This window comes from Suillus subalutaceus (assembly GCF_016647625.1).
Source record: "Suillus subalutaceus strain FC151 chromosome Unknown DFJ58scaffold_25, whole genome shotgun sequence".
Lineage (NCBI taxonomy): Eukaryota > Fungi > Basidiomycota > Agaricomycetes > Boletales > Suillaceae > Suillus > Suillus subalutaceus.
This window is the reverse complement of record NW_024540274.1, coordinates 335,167-354,575: the sequence shown is the minus strand read 5'-3', so window position 1 is coordinate 354,575 and position 19,409 is coordinate 335,167. Positions and strand designations below refer to the sequence as shown.

Sequence of the window (19,409 nt, the reverse complement as noted above, 5' to 3'; positions counted from 1 at the left end):
TACATAAAATTTGGCATCTCCCATTTCTTGACATACTAACTCTTCATCTCCCTGTTGCTTCAAGGACATCGCAGACATGGACTCATCCCCCTGCCGTCAGTGTGCATGTCATGGATATTTGGAAATGGGTGTAAGTTATGTACAATCTGTGACTCTCAGGTGTTCAGTACTGATCGATCCCAGCCTAATGAGTGTGCATGCGCTCATACCCCACAGGATCACACAGCTGTGGCCCTTCCGCCTCGTCGGCATGCATCTGGCACCTATTTCTCTATGGTGAGTGTAAATAATAAACACTATTTGCAAAATTCACATTATGTAGAATGGAAATCCAGCCACATATCATTCCATGTGTGCGCTCTGTAATGAAGCATATCATGTCCATGTCCCTACTCCCACTCAGGCGCCCATCACCCCCAATTATCTGTTCTGGTTATGATTTGACCATGGCAAATTTATCAAGTTCTTCGTCTGGCAGTCCAGTACTTGCCCGGTACATTCAGCCTCCTCCATCACCACTTTCCAGTAACACTGGAGCACCACCGATAACTCCTGCACCTCTAACTCTTTGACTTTGGAGTCCTCCCCATGCCCCTGCATCTGGAACTACAAACAACTGCCAGTGTGCCCCCCATGGGGTATCAGCATCTCCACTGACCTCAGTGCCAATAATCTCTTGCCAGGCAGGCAGGTCTGGCAACCCAACCAGATCATCAACTGCCCCCAGGAGACAATTGACTCAGCGCACCACTCAACCCATCAAGTACTTGGTGGTCATCCACCCTGAGCTGGTGAGTAATCTTTGAATACAATGTATCACATGCAGTTTTTTACACTGGTATTTTGTCTAGGGGTACAGAACAGTTACGACAGACTTTGATCGGCTGTTTCGTGAACTCTGGTGCCCTGTGTCTCAAAAGATTGGCTCCTTTTTATGCCAGGCTGAGTCCCTGGGACTCTTATTCAAGTTTGAAGTTGCAGCATGCTCAGATGAATTCGCAGGACCTATTTTCAATACTCAGTTGACCAACCATTTGGATAGCAAGGGGTTTGTGTTCTCCCGCCCTCACAGCGCACCCAGTACCAACACTGTCACAATGTCTTGATACACCTGGTCATTCCTTATGACTGGAAAAAGTCAGCGATCAGCATTGGGTGCTAAACTCAGCTCATCCTGGAAGTCCACTGAAGATGTCACTCACAAAGACTTGGCTGCAAATGCTGACAAACTCCCCATCCCATCACCTCATCATGATCACCGCATAGTGTTTGTTGGTAAGCTTCTTTTCTGTTCCCTCTCCCATTCTTAATAATTGATGCAGCATCCAGTTCCTCTAGAGTTTATTGTTACTGGCCCTCTCAATGGACAGGGGTTGCACCTGTGTCTTGTGCCTCGGCTCTGGAACAAGAACTTTCACCCAGATATACATGAAGAGAACACGGAATTTATATGTTCTGATGGGTGCTCTGAGGTATGTAATATCTTTTCTTGCTTGAGTAGGTGCTCAACTCACGTCTTCACCTCAGCAATCATTGGCAGATTCTGATATGGATTTTGATGTTCCTGATTTTGTGCCATCGACATCAGCAGATACTACCAATGTTGGGGCATCTCTCTTCCTAGCAGGACCAGTGTCTCCTGTTTATAGGATGGTGCCCTTATTGCCTCTATGTATGCCTCAGATTATGCCCTTTGATGGCCCTACTTCCTCTGCACCATCCAGTCCAGGTACTGCCACCAGTACTATCGTGCATCCCCCTGTTGCTTCACAACCTCATCAACAATCTCCTACTGCTGCTGTTGCTGCTTGGAGAGGGAGAATAGCAGCTGCACAAACGACCATGCAGTTCCTCCTAAGTGATGATCCAACCACCAGTCTTCTTGTGTGGCCACCCCCTCTAGTCACTGATGCTGTGACAGGCCAGTTAGAACTATCCATAGCACCTGCAATGGACTTGTATTCCATGATTCTGGAAGTCGATGCTTCTGCACAGGTTAGTTTCTCATTCATTTCTACAATGATAATGTTTTCACACTGCTTGGTTAGATTACACAGCTGAGGTGTCTTCCTGTGAATGCACAAGCTGAGCTTACCCACTGGTTACAATGTCAGGTGTTCTTTGGCAACCAGTTCACTCGTGGAACACCTGACCACATTGTATATTCATCAATGTGTCAGGCATTCGACTGCCTAATTGACGATCACTTGACACTATGTGAGGTATGTTTCAATGTTAAAGACATTCATTCATTGGCTCACATGTCACCACCACTACCTTCAGCATATCCTCACTGAAGATTTGTCTAGTATGATTCTTGAGGGAATGTTTGGTGGCCATATTCTTTCCTCACCAGAGCAGGTTATCCGCCTTCTTGTCATCAATGTTACCCCAGTTGGTGGCATCTTCAATGATATCATCACATGATTCAAACTGCATCAGAAGCACTACCTCCATGGGTGCGGCACTCCTACCCAAAATGATGGATCAGATCTCTTCAGAGAAGATGTAGTAATTAATCCATTGTTACAGACTCGACTCTTTCTCCGGTGTGTCACTGGTAGTAAGTTCCTTCCAGTGTGCCCTCAGCAACATATCAGGATTCGACATTTTATTTGCTCTATTGACAGTGTCTCTCCTTACTGATGTCTTTGAACAGTTGAATTTCCAGGCACAGTGGAACCATCAGTGGGGTGAACATGTAGTGCGTCTGGTCACTTATTCTAGATTATCACAGTCATTGAAATATATAATGTCAAGGGAATCCACATCCACACATGCTTCTATGCAGTGGATGTGCTGTTGAACGAGACATCTATGCTCATTGTGAACCAAGAAATTCTGATGGACACATCAATTTCCACCGACTTTGATAGGTGGATTCACTCCTGTATCAGTGGCAATGCCTTCAATCACTACAATACATCTGTATGTCTGCTATCCCACTTGATCTGAGTCTTAAAGGCACACTACTAATCATGCCTACATAGTAAATTTTACTCCTTGCACTTTCCTACTTGCACTTCAACAATTTGACAGCTCCAATTGCTACTGACTGTACCCTTGCACCATCCCAGTAATATTGTACCAGCTTCATTTTGTACCCTGATGTAATTGTACTGCCCTGCAGCATCAATGAAGCCCATATTCAATCTCACTTGAATACTGATGATGGCACAACTGCTTCGCTGCCCACCTGTTTCCGGAATCCGCAAGCCCAGATCCTACTGTCGTTGTGGGAGAAAGCAATGAGGAGATGGGTACCATGGATGAAACCTACCTCATTCACCAATTTCTCGTGACCCTGAAGTGTCAGTTCGAGTATATGAGGCATTTTCCTTTTGAGTTGGCGCTTGGGACACTACTTTGTAAGTGCTAGTGATGGCCGCCATTGAACCTTTTCGATGTCTCAGTCAGCAGGAGTGTTGACGAGGGAGTGGTTACTTGTGCGCACTAAGGTGAGTAAGCACTAAGTTGCATCTCCTACAGAATACTAATACTGTCCCTGAATCCACATGTTGGGTTTGCTGTAGATACATGGTGTCTCACATGCAAGTCAGTGTTTCAGGAGTAGCGCGGTGGTCACTTGCAATGTGCTTCACCATAATTGACTTGATGGCTGCGGTGATATTGTACATTCATCCTGAGGGAGAAGCAGTTTTTCATTCTTGCCGGTGAAGATGAGGAATCGTGAGTGGGTCTATACTGAAAAATATAAGATAAGTCGCCTGCAGTAGTCCTCGAACGCGAGTAGAAGTCGGCCCAAGAGGATCTTTACTGAGTCTTTTCCTCGAGTAAATGCGAGGGGATGCGCTGAACGAGTCAGCAAGGGAATCTGCGCAAAGCGCGGGTGTGAGACGCCTTGTAAACGCGAAACGCGCATTAACACGACGAAAGGCGAAAGCGCGACGTAGGCGGAACAAGCGCGCTATAGGGGGCAGTGAAGAGGCGGAAGTAGCACGAAGGTCTCTCAAGATTTTCTCAAGAGAGCTTGTTGCAAAAGAATAGAGAGTCGCGCAGTGGTTGTGTTGCAAATGAATAGAAATTGATTCACAGTATACACTGATGCAGGATGATGGGATGTAGTGAGTAAGTAAGTAAGTGAAAAAATCTATCAGAGTCCCCATGTCTAAGGTAAATGTTCCCAGGCGCTGAGCCGAAGCGGAAGCGAAGCAAAAAAGAGTTGTTGTGTTGTAGAATAAGGAAATATGTGTAAACAGACGAGGTATATAGCTAAAGTCAGTTGAAAAGATAAAGGGAGACGCACCAGCGGATCATAGAGGGACAGGACAGGACGTGCGGAGGACAGGCGACTTGGAAAAGCGAACGCGAAGGTAAAGCGCGAAAGCGTGCGCAAAGGCGCCGTAGTAACGCGAAAGGCGCTATAGAGGCGCGCTATAGGCGCCAGATGCGCGGATGCGCGGATTAGGCGGAAGCGTCGCGCGTTTAGCATGTTCAAGTCGCCTTGTCGTATATAGCGCGCATTAGTGGAGACGAAGTGGAAATACGGCCTTTGTGAGGCTACTCGCAATGGAGTCTCTACAGCGCGTTGCAAGGATATTGAGTGCATTGTGAAAAGGCATGAATTTGGCCCATAACGGCCTGCAGAGACGCGAGTCTCTACAGTGCAAGTGCATATCAATATGTAGACCTGAATCAAGAAGGGGCTGGACATCAGAGAGAAAAAATTGAAGTTGAGTGTCAGTAAATGGACAATGGGACTCAGGAACCTTGACATGGGATAGATCAGAATCAGGATGATTTGATACAAATGGATTGGTTGAATCACCGTCCTCAGGATTGTGAGTATTGTGATGAGCCAGTAGACTCTGGTCATCCAAGTCATTCCAGTCAATGACATAGCTGACAATATTGTCTACCTCCTGGTCCTTACCCGACTCAATGAACACCCCTCGATGCCCATGCTCAATGATGCCTTGGACAAATAGATCATGGGGTGACCGATGGGGCTCTCCACGATGCCCAAGAACATGGCAATTCCATGAGGCTACCTATTGGCCTACATCATCGTTAATTAAAGGGAGGAATAGGAAATGGAGTAACCACAGGTGTGAATCATTGTTCACATCGAGGTTGTCATAGGCTTTGAGTCCCTGGAAAAATTCCTTCCACTTCTGCCCTAGGCCATTTGTCACATCCACCCAAAGGCATTCAATCTGGATGTTGTGAACGCTCCTGCAGATATAATTAGGACAGACTAGCAGACAGAGAGCTTGCTAATACTTACCTGCCCCATATATATGAACCACGCTCGATGCCACATACTTCTTCCATCCGGGAAGCAACAAGTAAATTTTCTGTCCCATGGTCACCTCTCACACGGCTTGGGTACCCATGGGGTCATACCAATATTTTCGAATAAAGAGAGCACAGTCCCAGAGCGGTTGTTATTGCTAACATGCATCCCTAGAACATACATAACGAGAGAATCCATCAATGAAGCCATAGATGACTAGCTTCCAATGGATGAGACCTGTGATAAATTATTAATTTTACTACTACACTGCCCATGCACAATGCACCATGCTGTCCATCGTGATGAACCAGGGCCATGGGGCCTGGTACAGAATAGCTACGACGTTGGATTCGCCATGGACCAAATGTTGCAGGAGATGGACCAACAACTCGCAGATATGATGCTTCTATACGGCTGCAAGGGATCCGGTAGCCAAGCTGCAAAAGATAGCCATCATGCATCTGTCGTCCAAAGGATGGAAACTGCTGATACAGTTCCAGTATCAATCTATCGAGTTCAGCATCTGAAATTGTAGAGAGATCGCTTGAAGACCCTTGGTGGTATATTCAGTCGACACTACCATCTGGCTGTTGCTCATTCACATATACTGGAGGTCCAGGAGAGGCAAGGTTGAATTCAAGTAGTCAACGGCGTATGGTGCGGGGGGTGACATTGATATAGTTCAGCCAGGCGCCTCCTTGACACTCTTCCTGATGAGAGTACAGCAAGATCAGATGGATGAATGTCAATGCTGGGTCTTCCCACGCCTGTATTGGTATGACTTCCTAGGGTGATGGGGCTTGCATCCAGTGGATCAGATGATATTGTGGTGGCGATATCTAGCTCCCAGATCATGCAATCCACGCTGGATTTGATTACACGTCTTTCCACAGGCGGGATGGTGTTCAAATGCTGAGATAGCCATCAGATGACCTCCTAACAATACCACAAGTAACTATACCTGTTCAATAACTTCAAGGAATTGAAGGCAGATGGCTTTTTGAGCATTCAAGCGACCAATATCACCCAGTTGTGTTCTGAGTGTTACATGGACTCTCTCGCCTAGCTGCATGAAAGAATCATAGATGTTTGTCAGTTGAATTGCCTCGGGCATGGTACAGATGGAGTATCAGTCGACAACTACCAAGTTACGTACTCAAGCACTGCGAGCCAATTTTTGAAATTGAAGTGCAAGATGCGCAAGTCAAAAGTCGAAAGTTCAAGTCGAAAGCCGAAAACCCAAGTCATAGTCGAAATCAAAAATATCTAACAACGCAAAGTGAAACCTATATTTGGAAACGCCGAAGTTGAAGCCGAAAGCCAAAGCCGAAAGCCAAAGCCAAAGTCAAAAGCCGAAATCAAAAGTTGAAATCGAAAATCTAACAACACAAAGTGCAACCTATGTTTGGAAATGAAAGATTTCAAGCAAAACCACGAAACTTTTTGTCCGCCCGTGTCCATTATACTGTCGCAAATTTCCTAAAACGATTGTAATCAGGAACGATTTACATCACATTACAATCACATTTACAACAATGCTGTAAGATTGATGGCGGGGTTTTAATCACTTGCAATGTGTATGCAACGTGATTGATATGCGTCTGACTTGCTTGAATTCCCCTTTACAGCGTTCTTGAGCCTTCTCCCCCTTCTTTCCATACATAATGATACCAGTACATAACTTGTACATCCCTGTCGACAAAATGGGCCCCGAGAGGTCAAAATACTGTGACTTGTGTCACCAAGACATTAAACCATGCGGTTACACCACTCACCGCAAGGCTTGTGAGAAGAAAGCTGAAAAACAATGGCAAAATCAACACTTTGTGGATTCCATTCAGGCTGTAACTGCAGGTAAACGCAATCTCTCATTATTGACAATATTTAATTATACTAATAATCACAGGTCCCTCAAATCTGCGACAAATGAGGGGAGATCGCGCTGATGCAGTGTTAGGACAGAGAGGTGAGTGTCCTTTTAGTGTGTTTTCTAATTGTATTCAATTTGCAACAGGACAACATGATATCTCTCCAGGCGCTTGGGATGATTTAGACAACATGGGGTACAATGATAAGCTCAGAATATTGTCCATTTTTTTTGTTATATTCACATTTAACACTTTGCTAGAACACCCCTTGTTGCTTGACGCCGACATCTCTGAACACATAGATCCCATATTCCAAGTTGACAATATCAAGCGTGAATATCATCCCAGCAGCGGGATGGCATCAGAAGTTCACGCTTTGACGATTTTAAACGCCATCCAACACCCTCGACATCTTCCACGCCTCCCGACAAACAACCTTGGGCTCCGTTCAAATCACAACTGGAGTTCGAGATCGCTGAGCTTGCTCTGGAGGCATGCCTGAATAACGAACAGACTGATCGTCTGATCAAGTTCTGTAACCGGTGCGCTTCCCGGCAGGAAAAAATCACGTTCCAGAATCACAAAGACATCCGCAACATGTGGGATGCTGTCTCCCATCGCGTTACTGGGGTTGTTTTCTTTCGTTCGTTCTGAAACTCGATGTCTGACAACTCCTGGGTTTTGTTAGTTTACTCAGGATGTAATTTCTGTATCATACAATGACACAATTCAACAATTCGATTTATACTATCGGGATCTCTGGGAGTGGGCAGCCAATCTCCTTCGCGATCCTCGACTGTTCCCGCATATGGTTTTTGATGTGCAGTGCCTCTCAAAGTTCAATGGCGAGACTTTCATACATTTTGTAGATGAGCCTTTCACTGCCAACACCTTTTGGAATGTTCAAGTATGTACTACTATCACCTTTGGCGATTTTGATCGCATTCTTTTTGCCTCGTAGTCTCAGCTCCCACCAGGTGGCAAGCCCTTGGCTTTCATCTTGTATGCTGACAAAACTCGGTTGTCGTTGTTTGGCACTGCAAGAGGATATCCTGTCATTGCACGTCTAGCAAATCTACCTACAGACATTCGTAATGGACAGGGTGTAGGTGGCAGTTATGTAGTTGGATGGCTTCCGATCGTATGTCATGGCAATATTTTCAATATAGTTAGGATTCATATTCTACCGCAGGTGAAGGAAGACAGAGACCACGCCAGCAAGCCAAGCTGGCTCAACTTCAAGAATGCCGTTTGGCACGAGTCATTTGTAAAGATTCTGTCTTCACTCGCATCAAAATCTCACACGGGACAATGGTTTGAGTGCCTCGATAATGTTCAACGCTGGTTTTTCCTTTCATCCTCATTTTGTCAGCTGATTATGAGGAACAGTGAGTAATGTCTGACTGCTTCGATTTTAATCTGAATTGCTAATGAATAATATACTTAAGATGCATTATGTCGCTGATCCGAGGCATCAAATGCCTTTGGCCGTGTCCAGTCTGCCTTGTGCCCCATGATGAACTTATGAACACATTGAAGTGTTATCCTTATCAAATGTCTGCTCAGTCGCAGGAAGTCTTACAGGCCGCATGGTCCAAGCAAACTGCCGAGGAGAAGGAGGAGAAACTGAAAGAGTACGGCCTTCGTGATCTCATAGTAAGATTTTATTTTGTAAATCTATTTCTAATCAAACAAAACTACAGAATGCCTTTGCGGCTGTGATGTATACTGATGTACACGATGCGTTGTCATGGGATCAACTTCACTTCAACGGCGGTCTATACCGCGACCATCTCTGGGTCGAACTACAGAAAATCATCGGCAGTTTGGGATGAACAACAGTAGCGCAAGTGGACAAAAAGTATGTCTGCGACTTGAGCATTGTAAATATATATCTTGAACTAACTCGTTAAACTAGTTATGAAGCCTTTCCTCGCTGGCGGAACTTGAAGCACCTCGCTCAGGTAATGAGCATTTCATTCGCTGATGGCAGCGTGTACGAAGACATCTCTAAGGTTTGTTTTTGGTTCACATCCTCCTTGATCGTCACTGACTCTTTTTCAGATGGTGATACACGCTACACACGCAATCTTAACAAAGGATGAGTGTCCACTTGGCTATCTTCTACTTCGTTGCATCCGCCTCTTTCTCGAACTCGACATGTATGCAGCACTGCAAGTTCACACAACTGAGACCATCAGTGCTGGCCGGCATGCAATACAAGCTTTCTCGACCTATCTACAAGTACGTCTTCTCGCATTCACTCAAAATATAATCATTCATTCATTGAACCTACAATAGCAATACATAGACAAGAGCGCCAACGAGAGCGATAAGAATTGGAATTTCCCCAAACTGCACATGAGCTTGCACATCTTCAATAATGTTGAAGCAAAAGGTGCAACCCGCAACTACAATACAAAGCCTAACGAGAAGATGCATGGGCCGCTGAAAGACTCGTACTTACTTCGCACGAATTTCAGGGATGTGGCACCACAGGTGACATTTTTGTACTTAAACTATCATTTGGCATTGATTTCATTTCAGATACTGCGCATAAACCACTGGTAAGTGGCAGCTGAGAGCATTCGGCACCACATATCAGACCTTGATGAGTACGAGTCCCGAGACAGCGAAGACTCGGAGGATCCAGACAACGCAGACAACGATTTGGTCCCATCAAATGATACAGATTTGCCTCACGTAAAGCTTGGATCGAGGCAGGTTGAGGAGTCCTTTGAATCGATTGAGGATGCTCACAAGGAGGACATTGCATTCACTAATTTTCGGACCAAGCTCAATGAATTCCTGACTAACTTTCTACTCGCTATTCAACTCCCTTTACCAGGTGGAAACCGCGTCCAACTCCGAGCAAGTGACAAGGTTGGTTATATTCAGTCTGACTCTGCTTTGCTACACTGATATGATCAAACAGGTTATTACCGAGTGCCGTTTTTTTAAGGTTAACTACAAGTCTATGGTGGATTGGCGACAACATACAGACTATCTTCAATGCAGTCCCAAGTTCTACAGTCGTCCGTGTTTCAATTGTGTGTTCATTCAGACGACTGACAAAGTGATATTTGGTCGCTTGCTCTTTCTATTTGAATGTGTAGTGGGAGATATCACTCTCTCATTAGCTCTCGTTCATCCATTCGATGCTCCCACGGGTGTGCAGCTCCAAAATGACAAACACCTTAACTTCTATCGCATTCGAGCAAGACCTCGGGCACAAGCCGAGTTTTTTTCAGTATGATCAATCATTCATGGAGCCCTCCTCGTGCCAGATGGTAGTACTGATCACCTTGTTGTCGACACTGTCGACACCGATATGTTCCTCCATGTGAAGGAACTACATCTTAAGGCAGGGCATCCGATACGTGTTTGATCACACACCTTCAAGTCGTCTTTCTTCCACTGTACCTGGTATGCCTGCTCATTTTCTTCACTTGTGGCATCTTGGTCTCGCTAATGGTCTACTAGAAGCACTATTCCCAACCACCATCATTCTTTGCTGCTGGTGACACTGACAGCAATTGCGAAACGGTTCATGGAATGTCATCAACCAGACATTCCATGAGCCGAAGAGTTTACTGCCCACCAAACCCTCCATGAGCCGAAGAGTTCACCACACACCAGGCCCTCCACCAAATTGGTAAGTCCAGGACACCAGAATGCATGCGGTGCACTGATTTTATTCTCAACCTACTACAGCAACCACGAAACGGTTCATGGAATGTCATCAACCAGACATTCCATGAGCCAAAGAGCAGGCCCTCCACCAAATTGGTAAGTCCAGGATGCCAGAATGCATGCGGTGCACTGATTTTATTCTCAACCTACTACAGCAACCACGAAACGGTTCATGGAATGTCATCAACCAGACATTCCATGAGCCAAAGAGCAGGCCCTTCACCAAATTGGTAAGTCCAGGACGCCAGAATGCATGCAGCGCACTGATCTTATTCTCAACCTATTACAGCAACCGCAAAACGGTTCATGGAATGTCATCAACCAGACATTCCATGAGCCGAAGAGTTTACCACACACCAGGCCCTCCACCAAATTGGTAAGTCCAGGATGTCAGAATGCATGCAGCACACTGATTTTATTCTCAACCTACTACAGCAACCGCGAAACAGTTCATGGAATGTCATCAACCAGACATTCCATGAGCCGAAGAGTTTACCACCTACTGGACCCAGGATCCTCCACGAGCTGAAGAGTTTACCGTCCACCACACCCTCCACGAGCCGAAGAGTTTACCATCCACCACACCCTCTGAGAGCCGAAGAGTTTACCGCCCACCGGACCTCCCACGAGCCAAAGAGTTTACTGTCCTAGAGCAAGTTACGCCCATCATCCATCAACATGTGGCAGTCCATTGTGCTCTTTTTTACATGCCTCGCAGCAGTTTTCAACTAATTGATTTACGTCTAGGGTACATGAGGTATTAATATACAGCTCGACTTATATACTAGGTGCATCACGCCATCTTTTTCCCTTCCTTACCTTGTCACTAATCATCTAAAACATGTCTCACCTATCAGCGCAGATGTTGGGCGATGATTCAGACGATGACTGGGATGAGGGCAATGTTGCCGATCCGATCTCTATCATCTCAGGGCCCAATGCCTCCAAGGGAGATCTCATGGACGTATGTAGCAACCAACTTCATTATGTTCAAAAGAAACTTACGCTCTCCTCGATACAGGCACTCAAAGCAATGCAACTTGAAATTCAGCAACTGCGTGATGACAATCGCACCCTCAAGGAGAACAACAAGGTTCTCGTCGCTGAGAAGCCCAAACGGAAACAATGTGTAGATGCTCCAGATGCACTTGTTGCTCATGAGCAAACTATTTCATTGTATGCTCGTGAATATGGCATGATGGTGGAAATGTTTCCAGACAGTGAACTTCTCATGAAGAAGTGCCTGGATTTGTGTACACCATTCAACAGCATTGATCGTTACAAGACCTCGGCGACTCAAGAATCTGCCTTCCTGGACGAACTCTATACTCATTTCCCTGAACGTATCCACGACGCAGTAATGGGAAGTATGTACTTCAAAGACCTCGTATGTTATACTTCACTTTTTGTGCTGTTAGTTATTATCTGATCTATTCCGGTTGTCATAGGTCAATAAGTGTATCACTGACGCTCGTTCTAATGAGATCAAAAAACTGTGTGGCGTCGCTGGAGATATATTCAACCTTCCAGGGAAGTACTTTGCCAATGTTAATTATGACCGAGCCGGCATCGCCGACATCCAGAAGATGCTCGGAGTCTCTGGCAAGACTCAGGCTTACAAGATATTTCCACCTCTCTTGTTCCCAGGTCTGCAAGAAGATGCAACCCTCAAGACTGTCTTCGGCAATTGGACACTTGTTGCTAAGGTGCGCTATTGTCTCACATGATTGTGCTGTCATCTATGTACTTACTATGATGTATCTATATTCTGTGGGCCTCGCTCCATGGTGTCACCTCACTCCATCAAGAGCCTTGCGACGGATCGAAGACTAACGCTCGTAAGTGGAGCTTCCAACAAGTCACACCAGGGTCTATTGCGTGGGCTGCAGTTATCGTAAGTTGTTTAACTTGCATCAAATGATTCTACTCATACACTGTAACACAGGCTATATTTCTGCTCTCACCAGACACCGAGTTTCCAGGTTCGGGAGTTGGAAAATCGTCAACTCTCAACTATAAGGACCTCTTCTTTCAGTACAAGAAGTTACTCATTGCGAAGTGGGGCACGAAACGGATCAAGACTATTGTCACCAATATCAACAACCATGTTTTCGGTGGTGCAAAGTCACCATCCACCCTGGAATCTGCTGGCGCAGAAGATTATCTGACGAAATTAACCGTGCCATGCTGGCACTTGACATGGAGACTGATAGCGAAGAAGACACTCCACCACTCTCGTTGACGCCCTCAGCAGTGCAGGTCTTATCAGCGCCCTCAGCGCCCTCAGCACCACCAGTCTTATCAGCGCCACCAATCTTATCAGCACCTGAAGGTCCAAATCTTGACATTCAGCCTACAAATATGGAAGAATCAGCATCTCGTGCTGCCGTTCATGCTAACAATCAATTGAATACAAATGTTGAGGCAGCTGCACCCAATGATGGAGAGGAAACTGATGTGGTGTCAGGCTTAAGGGGACGAGGGAGGGGCAAGACTAGGGGGAAGAAGGCCACAACTCAGGGTCCTACTCGTCGTGGACGTTCTGGTGTGAAAGTCGCATAGATTAGCTACCCTTACTGTTCGATCTGTTCTAAATCACACAATCCAAATTTCAATATCATTACAAGGGCTTCAAACGTGCCTCCAACTGAGTCCAACAGACTTACAATGCATGTCAATGACCGATGCTTACATAATAATTGACTGTAACTCAATTGCAAAGTTCTCATGTGCCTTATCATACAACCACATCGTCCGTTGCCATACAAACTTTACCTTCTGACTCTAATGCCTCTAAAAACTTGTCAACAAACACCATCAACATGATATACAGTGCTGATGAACTGGCACAACGCTTCAAGAGGTCAAGAGTTGGAAGAATGTTCATATCTCTCCAGGGATTATTATGAGAAGGTGTCTTTGATTTCTGTCAATGCTTTGAGGATCGACGGGAATGCACACTAATCATTCTCCAGAACCTTCACTCACTTGCTCTCGTGTCCGATGCTCTGCATGTGTTCAGTTGGAAGAATATCCAGGGATTATGACCCTTCAGAAGGTGTGTTGGAACATTCTGCTCAAAATGTTGTCAATATCAGTTTGACTGCACACTCACACTTCGTGTTTTTTTACTTGATTGACACTCATTTCTATTCCATTTCATTTCGCAGTCATGTCGCTCGACAGTCAATCCGTTAAAATTCCTCATTCAACTCTTGACTCTTCTGAATCGTTACTCGCTGCACAGCTCAATGGCACCAAGCCAACAATGAATGGACATGCGTTAGAAGATAACGAGAGTCCGTCAACCTCTGAGCGTCTGCAAGTCATTAATGATGAGAAGAACTTCATGTCAGTCTGCTAACACATATGAATTTTCCTCGAGTCCTCAATCACACTACTTCCAACAGGACCCACTTGACATCTCAAATAGGATGATGGGGTCTACGTGATGCCAGCTTCAATTACAACATAGTAGCTGTCTTCGGGTCGCAGTCTACTGGGAAGAGTAAGCTGCTGAAATGCCAATGTCTGGAAGTGCTGTCCACTGAGGACTGGCAGGTGCACTGTTAAGTAGGCTATTCGGTACTACCTTTGACATCATGGATGAGACAAGATGGCAGCAGACTACGAAAGGTAAATATTTGGACTACTCAACTTTCGTATTCGTGCTAACTCAGCTTGAGGTATCTGGATGTGCCGAGGGAAAGACATGGGTGTCATGGTCATGGATGTGGAAGGCACGGATGGATGGGAACATGGAGAGGACCAGGTACGAACGAATTTCAGTTAATGGTGGTTTTTGTCATTCAACCATTCTCAGGACTTTGAACACAAATCCGCTCTTTTCTCCCTTACTTTGTCAGAAGTACTTCTCATCAACCTCTGGGAGCACCAAGTTGACTTATACCAGGGTGCAAATATGGGTCTTCTAAAGACTGTGTTTGAGGTGAACCTTGGTCTGTTCAGCAAGAAAGCTCAAGATGGGTAAGCTCATCCCACACCGAAGGTGCATTCTGCTTTCAGGATCGGGAACGCCCACTAACATTCATTCCTCAGACCCTTCACTCACTTTAATTTGCTCTCGTGTCCGACGATGCTCTGCATGTGTTTAAGGTAAGTCTCGTATCGACTCCATGAGCAGTTCCAGTAGCCTGAACCTGTCCTTAGAGCCTATGCCACTTTATCCCATGGATGATTCAGAGATATGTGATTGTCGACGAACAATGAACGCACAGTTCATTTTTATTTCTTTGTTCTTGCACAGGTATATCCATCGATAACCACACCCTTGCTCATCGCCGAACATTCCGTCTGTAATGGTTAGTTCTTACTTTCTACCACGTCGCTTTTACAATCCAGAACTGTCACATTTTTACAGGTGTTTGGATGCGCTGAGCAACATTGAATGCGCCCTTCTTACAATATGTATTATTAATAGATGAATATCAAATTTAAATATCAAAATTACAAATAAAAAAATTGATTTTTAAGTCCTTACAATGTGCTACTTGACATTGCAATGTGGTTTCAAGACTGTCGTGGTTTCCTGGACAAATAACTCATTACAATGCTAAGGTAGATTACCACGCATTCCAACGGCAATTGCCATGATAATTGCAACCGAAATTACAGTGTGATTGCAATGGCGACTCTATTATTGTTACAAAGCGCTTTCAAAGCGCGCTCGGTCTTTGAATATTGAAATGACTTACAAGGCACTGAAACCCAAATTAGGAATTTGCAACGACGTATACGAAACAGTGCTGTCCAAATATGAATAAAATAATCTCGACGGCGTATTTTATTCTAATCATATTATATTCTCTATCCGCCCCGAGATATTTAATGATAGCATTATTGTATTCATATTGTATTCGTATGTATTCGTATCTAATCATATTTAATGGATAGAAACACCATCGAGGTACTGATTTCCGTCGCCGAGGCCAAGCTTCAACAACTCCTTCATAATGACAGCGGCGGAAGCAGTCTCTGCAGTCATCGAAAAGCGCGAATCAGAAAGTGTGTGTTTGCTACTAGAAAACAGGCGCTCGACGGCGACACTGACGGCGGGAATAGCGAGAACATCACGAGCAATGCACAACAGGATAGGAAATGTCGTCTCGTGTTGCTGCGAAGACAACAGTAAGACATTTTTGTTAGGAATTATGCGAGAAGGTTACTCACCTTCCACCACTGAAGCGGATTGGTCATTTGTTCAGGTGAACAAGGGTAGAGACCACTTACATAAATAGATGTCTACTTCTTTCTGTGCCGTAGAGGAACCACCACTAGACATGGTCAAAGCTGCAATGAGGGCAGACTTCGATGGTGAGGCTGGGGCTGATGCAGGAGTAGCGGCTGATATTCTTATAGTGCCATCGTCGGTCTCATAAGTCCCATAAAGGTGTTCGAGCAAGATCTGAGCACAACTGCCGAGATTCCTACCGGCACCTAGCAAAGGGTAATCAGATTCCAAGGCTTTGTCCATGTGGTGCCGAAGCAAGAGGGCCATCTTCTGTTCCTTCTGGCATAGTCAATGGCAGGCCTGTAATTGCATGTTGAAGTTCAAGAAGTAACCGTGAAAGCTGATCCACGCTGCCAGATATGGCCATGTTTGTGATTCAAAGCGCAGTCAGACTCACAGCATTCCACTTACAGATTTTGGTGGGTGGGAAATCTTTAGATAAACTGTACAGTTCATCCCCGACACTTATGCATAATGCATTTCGTTCATGGGCTATCCAATACATATGTTAGTACCGTATTCAGAATATGGATAAATACACCGACCATAATGTATTGTATTCATAATGTATTGTAACATATTCACTCGTATTCCTCAGGACCGAGAATACAGGGCCAAGGTATTATATTCAGAGTATTCGAATATATTCATAATAATATTCAATCATATTCTATATTGTGGCCAGCACTGATACGAAAAGAGTAGGATTAGGGCATATACACGGACCGAACCAAACGAGCATATGGATTTCAGGGTGATACGGAGTGTGAATAGGTTGTTTAGAATATCGAAAATGGTGAAAACCCCCTCTGTTTAGGTTAGGATTACATGCTTCTATGGATCCGCCATACGTCCCCAAAATGCTAGGTCCTCTTCTGCCTGCTCTGTGGACACCGTTGATTATATTTATGATTCCTTAGGCCTTGGGACCGATGGTACGGTGTCTCGTAACATGTTATCATTCTAATTCAGACCTTTCTTGAACAACTTCAAACCTGAAAAGACCCCAGACTCTGCTCAACATCTTCACTTCAAGTTAACGTTGCAGCTATCACCGAGCAGTATATAATCCCCAACCATGGATCCCCATTGCCCGCACGCCGGTTCACCCCCTCCCCCGCTACCGTCTTGTCTTCGTTAACGTCTCTGCTTCATTACTTGACATGGCGCTTCCTGCTGCTGACGTGGCAGTTAAATTTGGTTCGGACATTGTTTGTATCCTAGCGTGTAGCACATCAATGAATACAATAATATGATGGATAATCCTATACCAGGGCACACATTGCACAACCGTGAGTGACGCATGACCGTAAAATAAAGCGCGCCTTGAGTCTCTGAAGCAGGACGAGAGCAGCGAAAGTTACAGAAGAATGGAGTTTGGTGCGATGAAGTTCATATGCGATAAAATGGGGGCTTTACTTGAGAGTTTGAAGGGGGGGTACTCTGGACAAGTAAAAATGGGTAACTGAGCACATAACTGCGAAGTCTGCTCGAGGCCATAAAACGAGCCAGGGTGTTTTGTTGTAGGTTGAACAGACTGAGGTTTGGGTAGCGCCTAGACTATTATCATCTACACAGTGCACTGTCGAGAGTACTGAACTGCGAGAGAGGAACACGGGCGAGGTGGAGTGGAACGAGTGACTCGTCAAACTCGCTAGTCACGAGCAGTGATTTAGTATACCGCGGTCACAGACATGGCTCCGGTACTCCTCTAATATGTCGAAGGGCATTAACAAGTGTGCAGGATGGCACTGGTGTGAATGGTATGCTTACTCGGGGCGCTGGTTGCTGCAGTGCATCACAATGCATGGCATAATGTTGAAGATCGCAGTGCTAGTGTCCATTGCCTGCAAGTTGTGCCACTGAATTTGAGTGACATGGCGGCACTGCGATAGGGTTAAAATCGTTGTTAAAAATTGAATGGTATGGGCAAAAATGTATACCTTGACTAGTGATACTTCTCGATGCCAGGTAGGTAGCAGTGGAATCACGATCACAAGTGCTAATACCCAGTGACGTGTGAATATCAATGCTCTCCACCGCTCGGTTATCAAAAGCCCATCTTCTCATGATGCCATCTAGAAGTTCAAGTTCACGCCGTCATGGTTAACATCGCGGTGAGCCTGCTCATTACCATTCGTGGTGGCCAGATATGCACGCCATATATCTTCGGGTATAAAGCTTGCAGGACGGTATAGGGCCAGCAGCGCGAGTTTATTAGTTTGGTATCATCCAGTATCATAGTATCATAGTATTGGGTTGCTGAAGTCATGCGGAACTGCAGCAGCAGTCAACGGATATTTGCAGTGAGCGCGTCCGCTGCTTGGAGAGTTGAATCTTGTGTATATATTATCAGGTCCGCGTTTGTTACAAAGTGTCAATAAAGGAGAGCTGGTATACTGAAAATACGGGAAGCTAACACGTCGAAGACATGACGAGAAGATCGAACCGATAAAGCTGAAGTTAAGGGAAGGGAAGCATGCGGGGGAGTGAAGATACACTGCTCGGTGATGGTAAGCTGAAGCGAAGATGTTGACCAGAGTCTGGGGTCTTTTCGTTGTGAATGATGCGAGGGTGTGCCACAAACTTTTTCCGCAAGTCGTTCGAAAGAACCGGAACACGTCCAGCGGGGCCTAACAGGTTTTCCATAAACTCATTCTGATTTCCAGTAATCAACCACTGTTTACCTGTGTTTACTACTAATATCCACTAATGACTACACAGCCACAGACGCGTCGCTCAACGTTGTCAACGCTCGCCTTGGACAAGGCCACGAGGGTCGCCATCTGCACTAAGGTTCCTATTTTCCTTGCTGCCTCTTCTATTACTTTCAGTTACTTGTTCTTGTAGAATGAGCTGGCCAGCAGGCCAGCTGGCTACAACCTCTGCAGACACCACGGCTGGGACCACGAATGGGACCACGATGGATCGCAAGGGAGAAGTAGCTGGCTACAACCGCAACCCCTGTGGACACTGCTGACTCTACGGCAGGGACCACGAATAAGATCGCAAGGGAGAAGTAGCTCGCTACAACCGCAACCCCCGTGGACACTGCAGGTACTACGACTGGGACCACGAATGGCACAAGGGAGAAACAGCTGGCTACAACCGCAACCCCCGCAGATACTGCAGATACTGCGGCTGCCAGTACCACGAATGGGATCGTGAAACAGCTGGCCACAACTACAACCCCTGCAGATACTGCAGCTAGGACCACGAATGGGATCGCGAGGGAGCAGCTGACTACAGCTGCAACCCCTGCGGACACTGCAGACACTGCGGCTGGGACCATGAGGAAACAGCTGGCTACAACCGCAACCCCCGCGGACACTGCAGACCC

The 19,409-nt window shown here is 45.6% G+C and overlaps 7 protein-coding genes across 7 annotated transcripts; 4 read left to right on the top strand and 3 right to left on the bottom strand.

The window, feature by feature from the left end:
• Nucleotides 1-110: 110 nt before the first annotated feature.
• On the top strand, nucleotides 111-2,976 carry DFJ58DRAFT_839338 (uncharacterized protein; the record flags this gene model as incomplete). Its single annotated transcript, XM_041392515.1, has 16 exons — nucleotides 111-130; nucleotides 227-276; nucleotides 323-351; nucleotides 684-791; nucleotides 852-1,048; nucleotides 1,139-1,275; nucleotides 1,330-1,472; nucleotides 1,528-1,672; nucleotides 1,730-1,995; nucleotides 2,049-2,222; nucleotides 2,284-2,394; nucleotides 2,443-2,459; nucleotides 2,533-2,563; nucleotides 2,660-2,704; nucleotides 2,761-2,928; nucleotides 2,965-2,976. 16 exons carry the CDS (start codon nucleotides 111-113, stop codon nucleotides 2,974-2,976), a joined length of 1,653 nt encoding a protein of 550 aa, XP_041246612.1.
• A 622-nt stretch (nucleotides 2,977-3,598) lies between these two features.
• Nucleotides 3,599-5,295, bottom strand: DFJ58DRAFT_715228 (uncharacterized protein; the record flags this gene model as incomplete). Its single annotated transcript, XM_041384110.1, has 4 exons — nucleotides 3,599-3,619; nucleotides 4,674-4,970; nucleotides 5,025-5,196; nucleotides 5,249-5,295. The coding sequence occupies 4 exons, from the start codon at nucleotides 5,293-5,295 to the stop codon at nucleotides 3,599-3,601; spliced, it is 537 nt and encodes a 178-aa protein (XP_041246611.1).
• A 606-nt stretch (nucleotides 5,296-5,901) lies between these two features.
• Nucleotides 5,902-6,371, bottom strand: DFJ58DRAFT_725306 (uncharacterized protein; the record flags this gene model as incomplete). Its single annotated transcript, XM_041385220.1, has 3 exons — nucleotides 5,902-5,967; nucleotides 6,023-6,169; nucleotides 6,219-6,371. The coding sequence occupies 3 exons, from the start codon at nucleotides 6,369-6,371 to the stop codon at nucleotides 5,902-5,904; spliced, it is 366 nt and encodes a 121-aa protein (XP_041246610.1).
• A 693-nt stretch (nucleotides 6,372-7,064) lies between these two features.
• DFJ58DRAFT_715227 (uncharacterized protein) lies at nucleotides 7,065-10,381 on the top strand (the record flags this gene model as incomplete). Its single annotated transcript, XM_041384109.1, has 14 exons — nucleotides 7,065-7,111; nucleotides 7,491-7,755; nucleotides 7,814-8,032; nucleotides 8,087-8,266; nucleotides 8,318-8,458; nucleotides 8,509-8,513; nucleotides 8,574-8,781; nucleotides 8,829-8,901; nucleotides 8,968-8,986; nucleotides 9,044-9,140; nucleotides 9,190-9,369; nucleotides 9,427-9,624; nucleotides 9,709-10,008; nucleotides 10,061-10,381. The coding sequence occupies 14 exons, from the start codon at nucleotides 7,065-7,067 to the stop codon at nucleotides 10,379-10,381; spliced, it is 2,253 nt and encodes a 750-aa protein (XP_041246609.1).
• Nucleotides 10,382-11,659: 1,278 nt separating this feature from the next.
• Nucleotides 11,660-13,380, top strand: DFJ58DRAFT_725304 (uncharacterized protein; the record flags this gene model as incomplete). Its single annotated transcript, XM_041385219.1, has 6 exons — nucleotides 11,660-11,782; nucleotides 11,840-12,205; nucleotides 12,267-12,524; nucleotides 12,662-12,712; nucleotides 12,764-12,942; nucleotides 12,975-13,380. 6 exons carry the CDS (start codon nucleotides 11,660-11,662, stop codon nucleotides 13,378-13,380), a joined length of 1,383 nt encoding a protein of 460 aa, XP_041246608.1.
• Nucleotides 13,381-14,530: 1,150 nt separating this feature from the next.
• DFJ58DRAFT_725302 (root hair defective 3 GTP-binding protein-domain-containing protein) lies at nucleotides 14,531-14,895 on the top strand (the record flags this gene model as incomplete). Its single annotated transcript, XM_041385218.1, has 3 exons — nucleotides 14,531-14,590; nucleotides 14,642-14,777; nucleotides 14,828-14,895. 3 exons carry the CDS (start codon nucleotides 14,531-14,533, stop codon nucleotides 14,893-14,895), a joined length of 264 nt encoding a protein of 87 aa, XP_041246607.1.
• A 3,815-nt stretch (nucleotides 14,896-18,710) lies between these two features.
• Nucleotides 18,711-19,387, bottom strand: DFJ58DRAFT_775318 (uncharacterized protein). The gene is made up of 2 exons (XM_041389428.1): nucleotides 18,992-19,387; nucleotides 18,711-18,969 (listed from the first exon to the last, which is right to left on the bottom strand). The coding sequence occupies exons 1-2, from the start codon at nucleotides 19,359-19,361 to the stop codon at nucleotides 18,818-18,820; spliced, it is 522 nt and encodes a 173-aa protein (XP_041246606.1). The 5' UTR covers nucleotides 19,362-19,387; the 3' UTR covers nucleotides 18,711-18,817.
• Nucleotides 19,388-19,409: the final 22 nt, after the last annotated feature.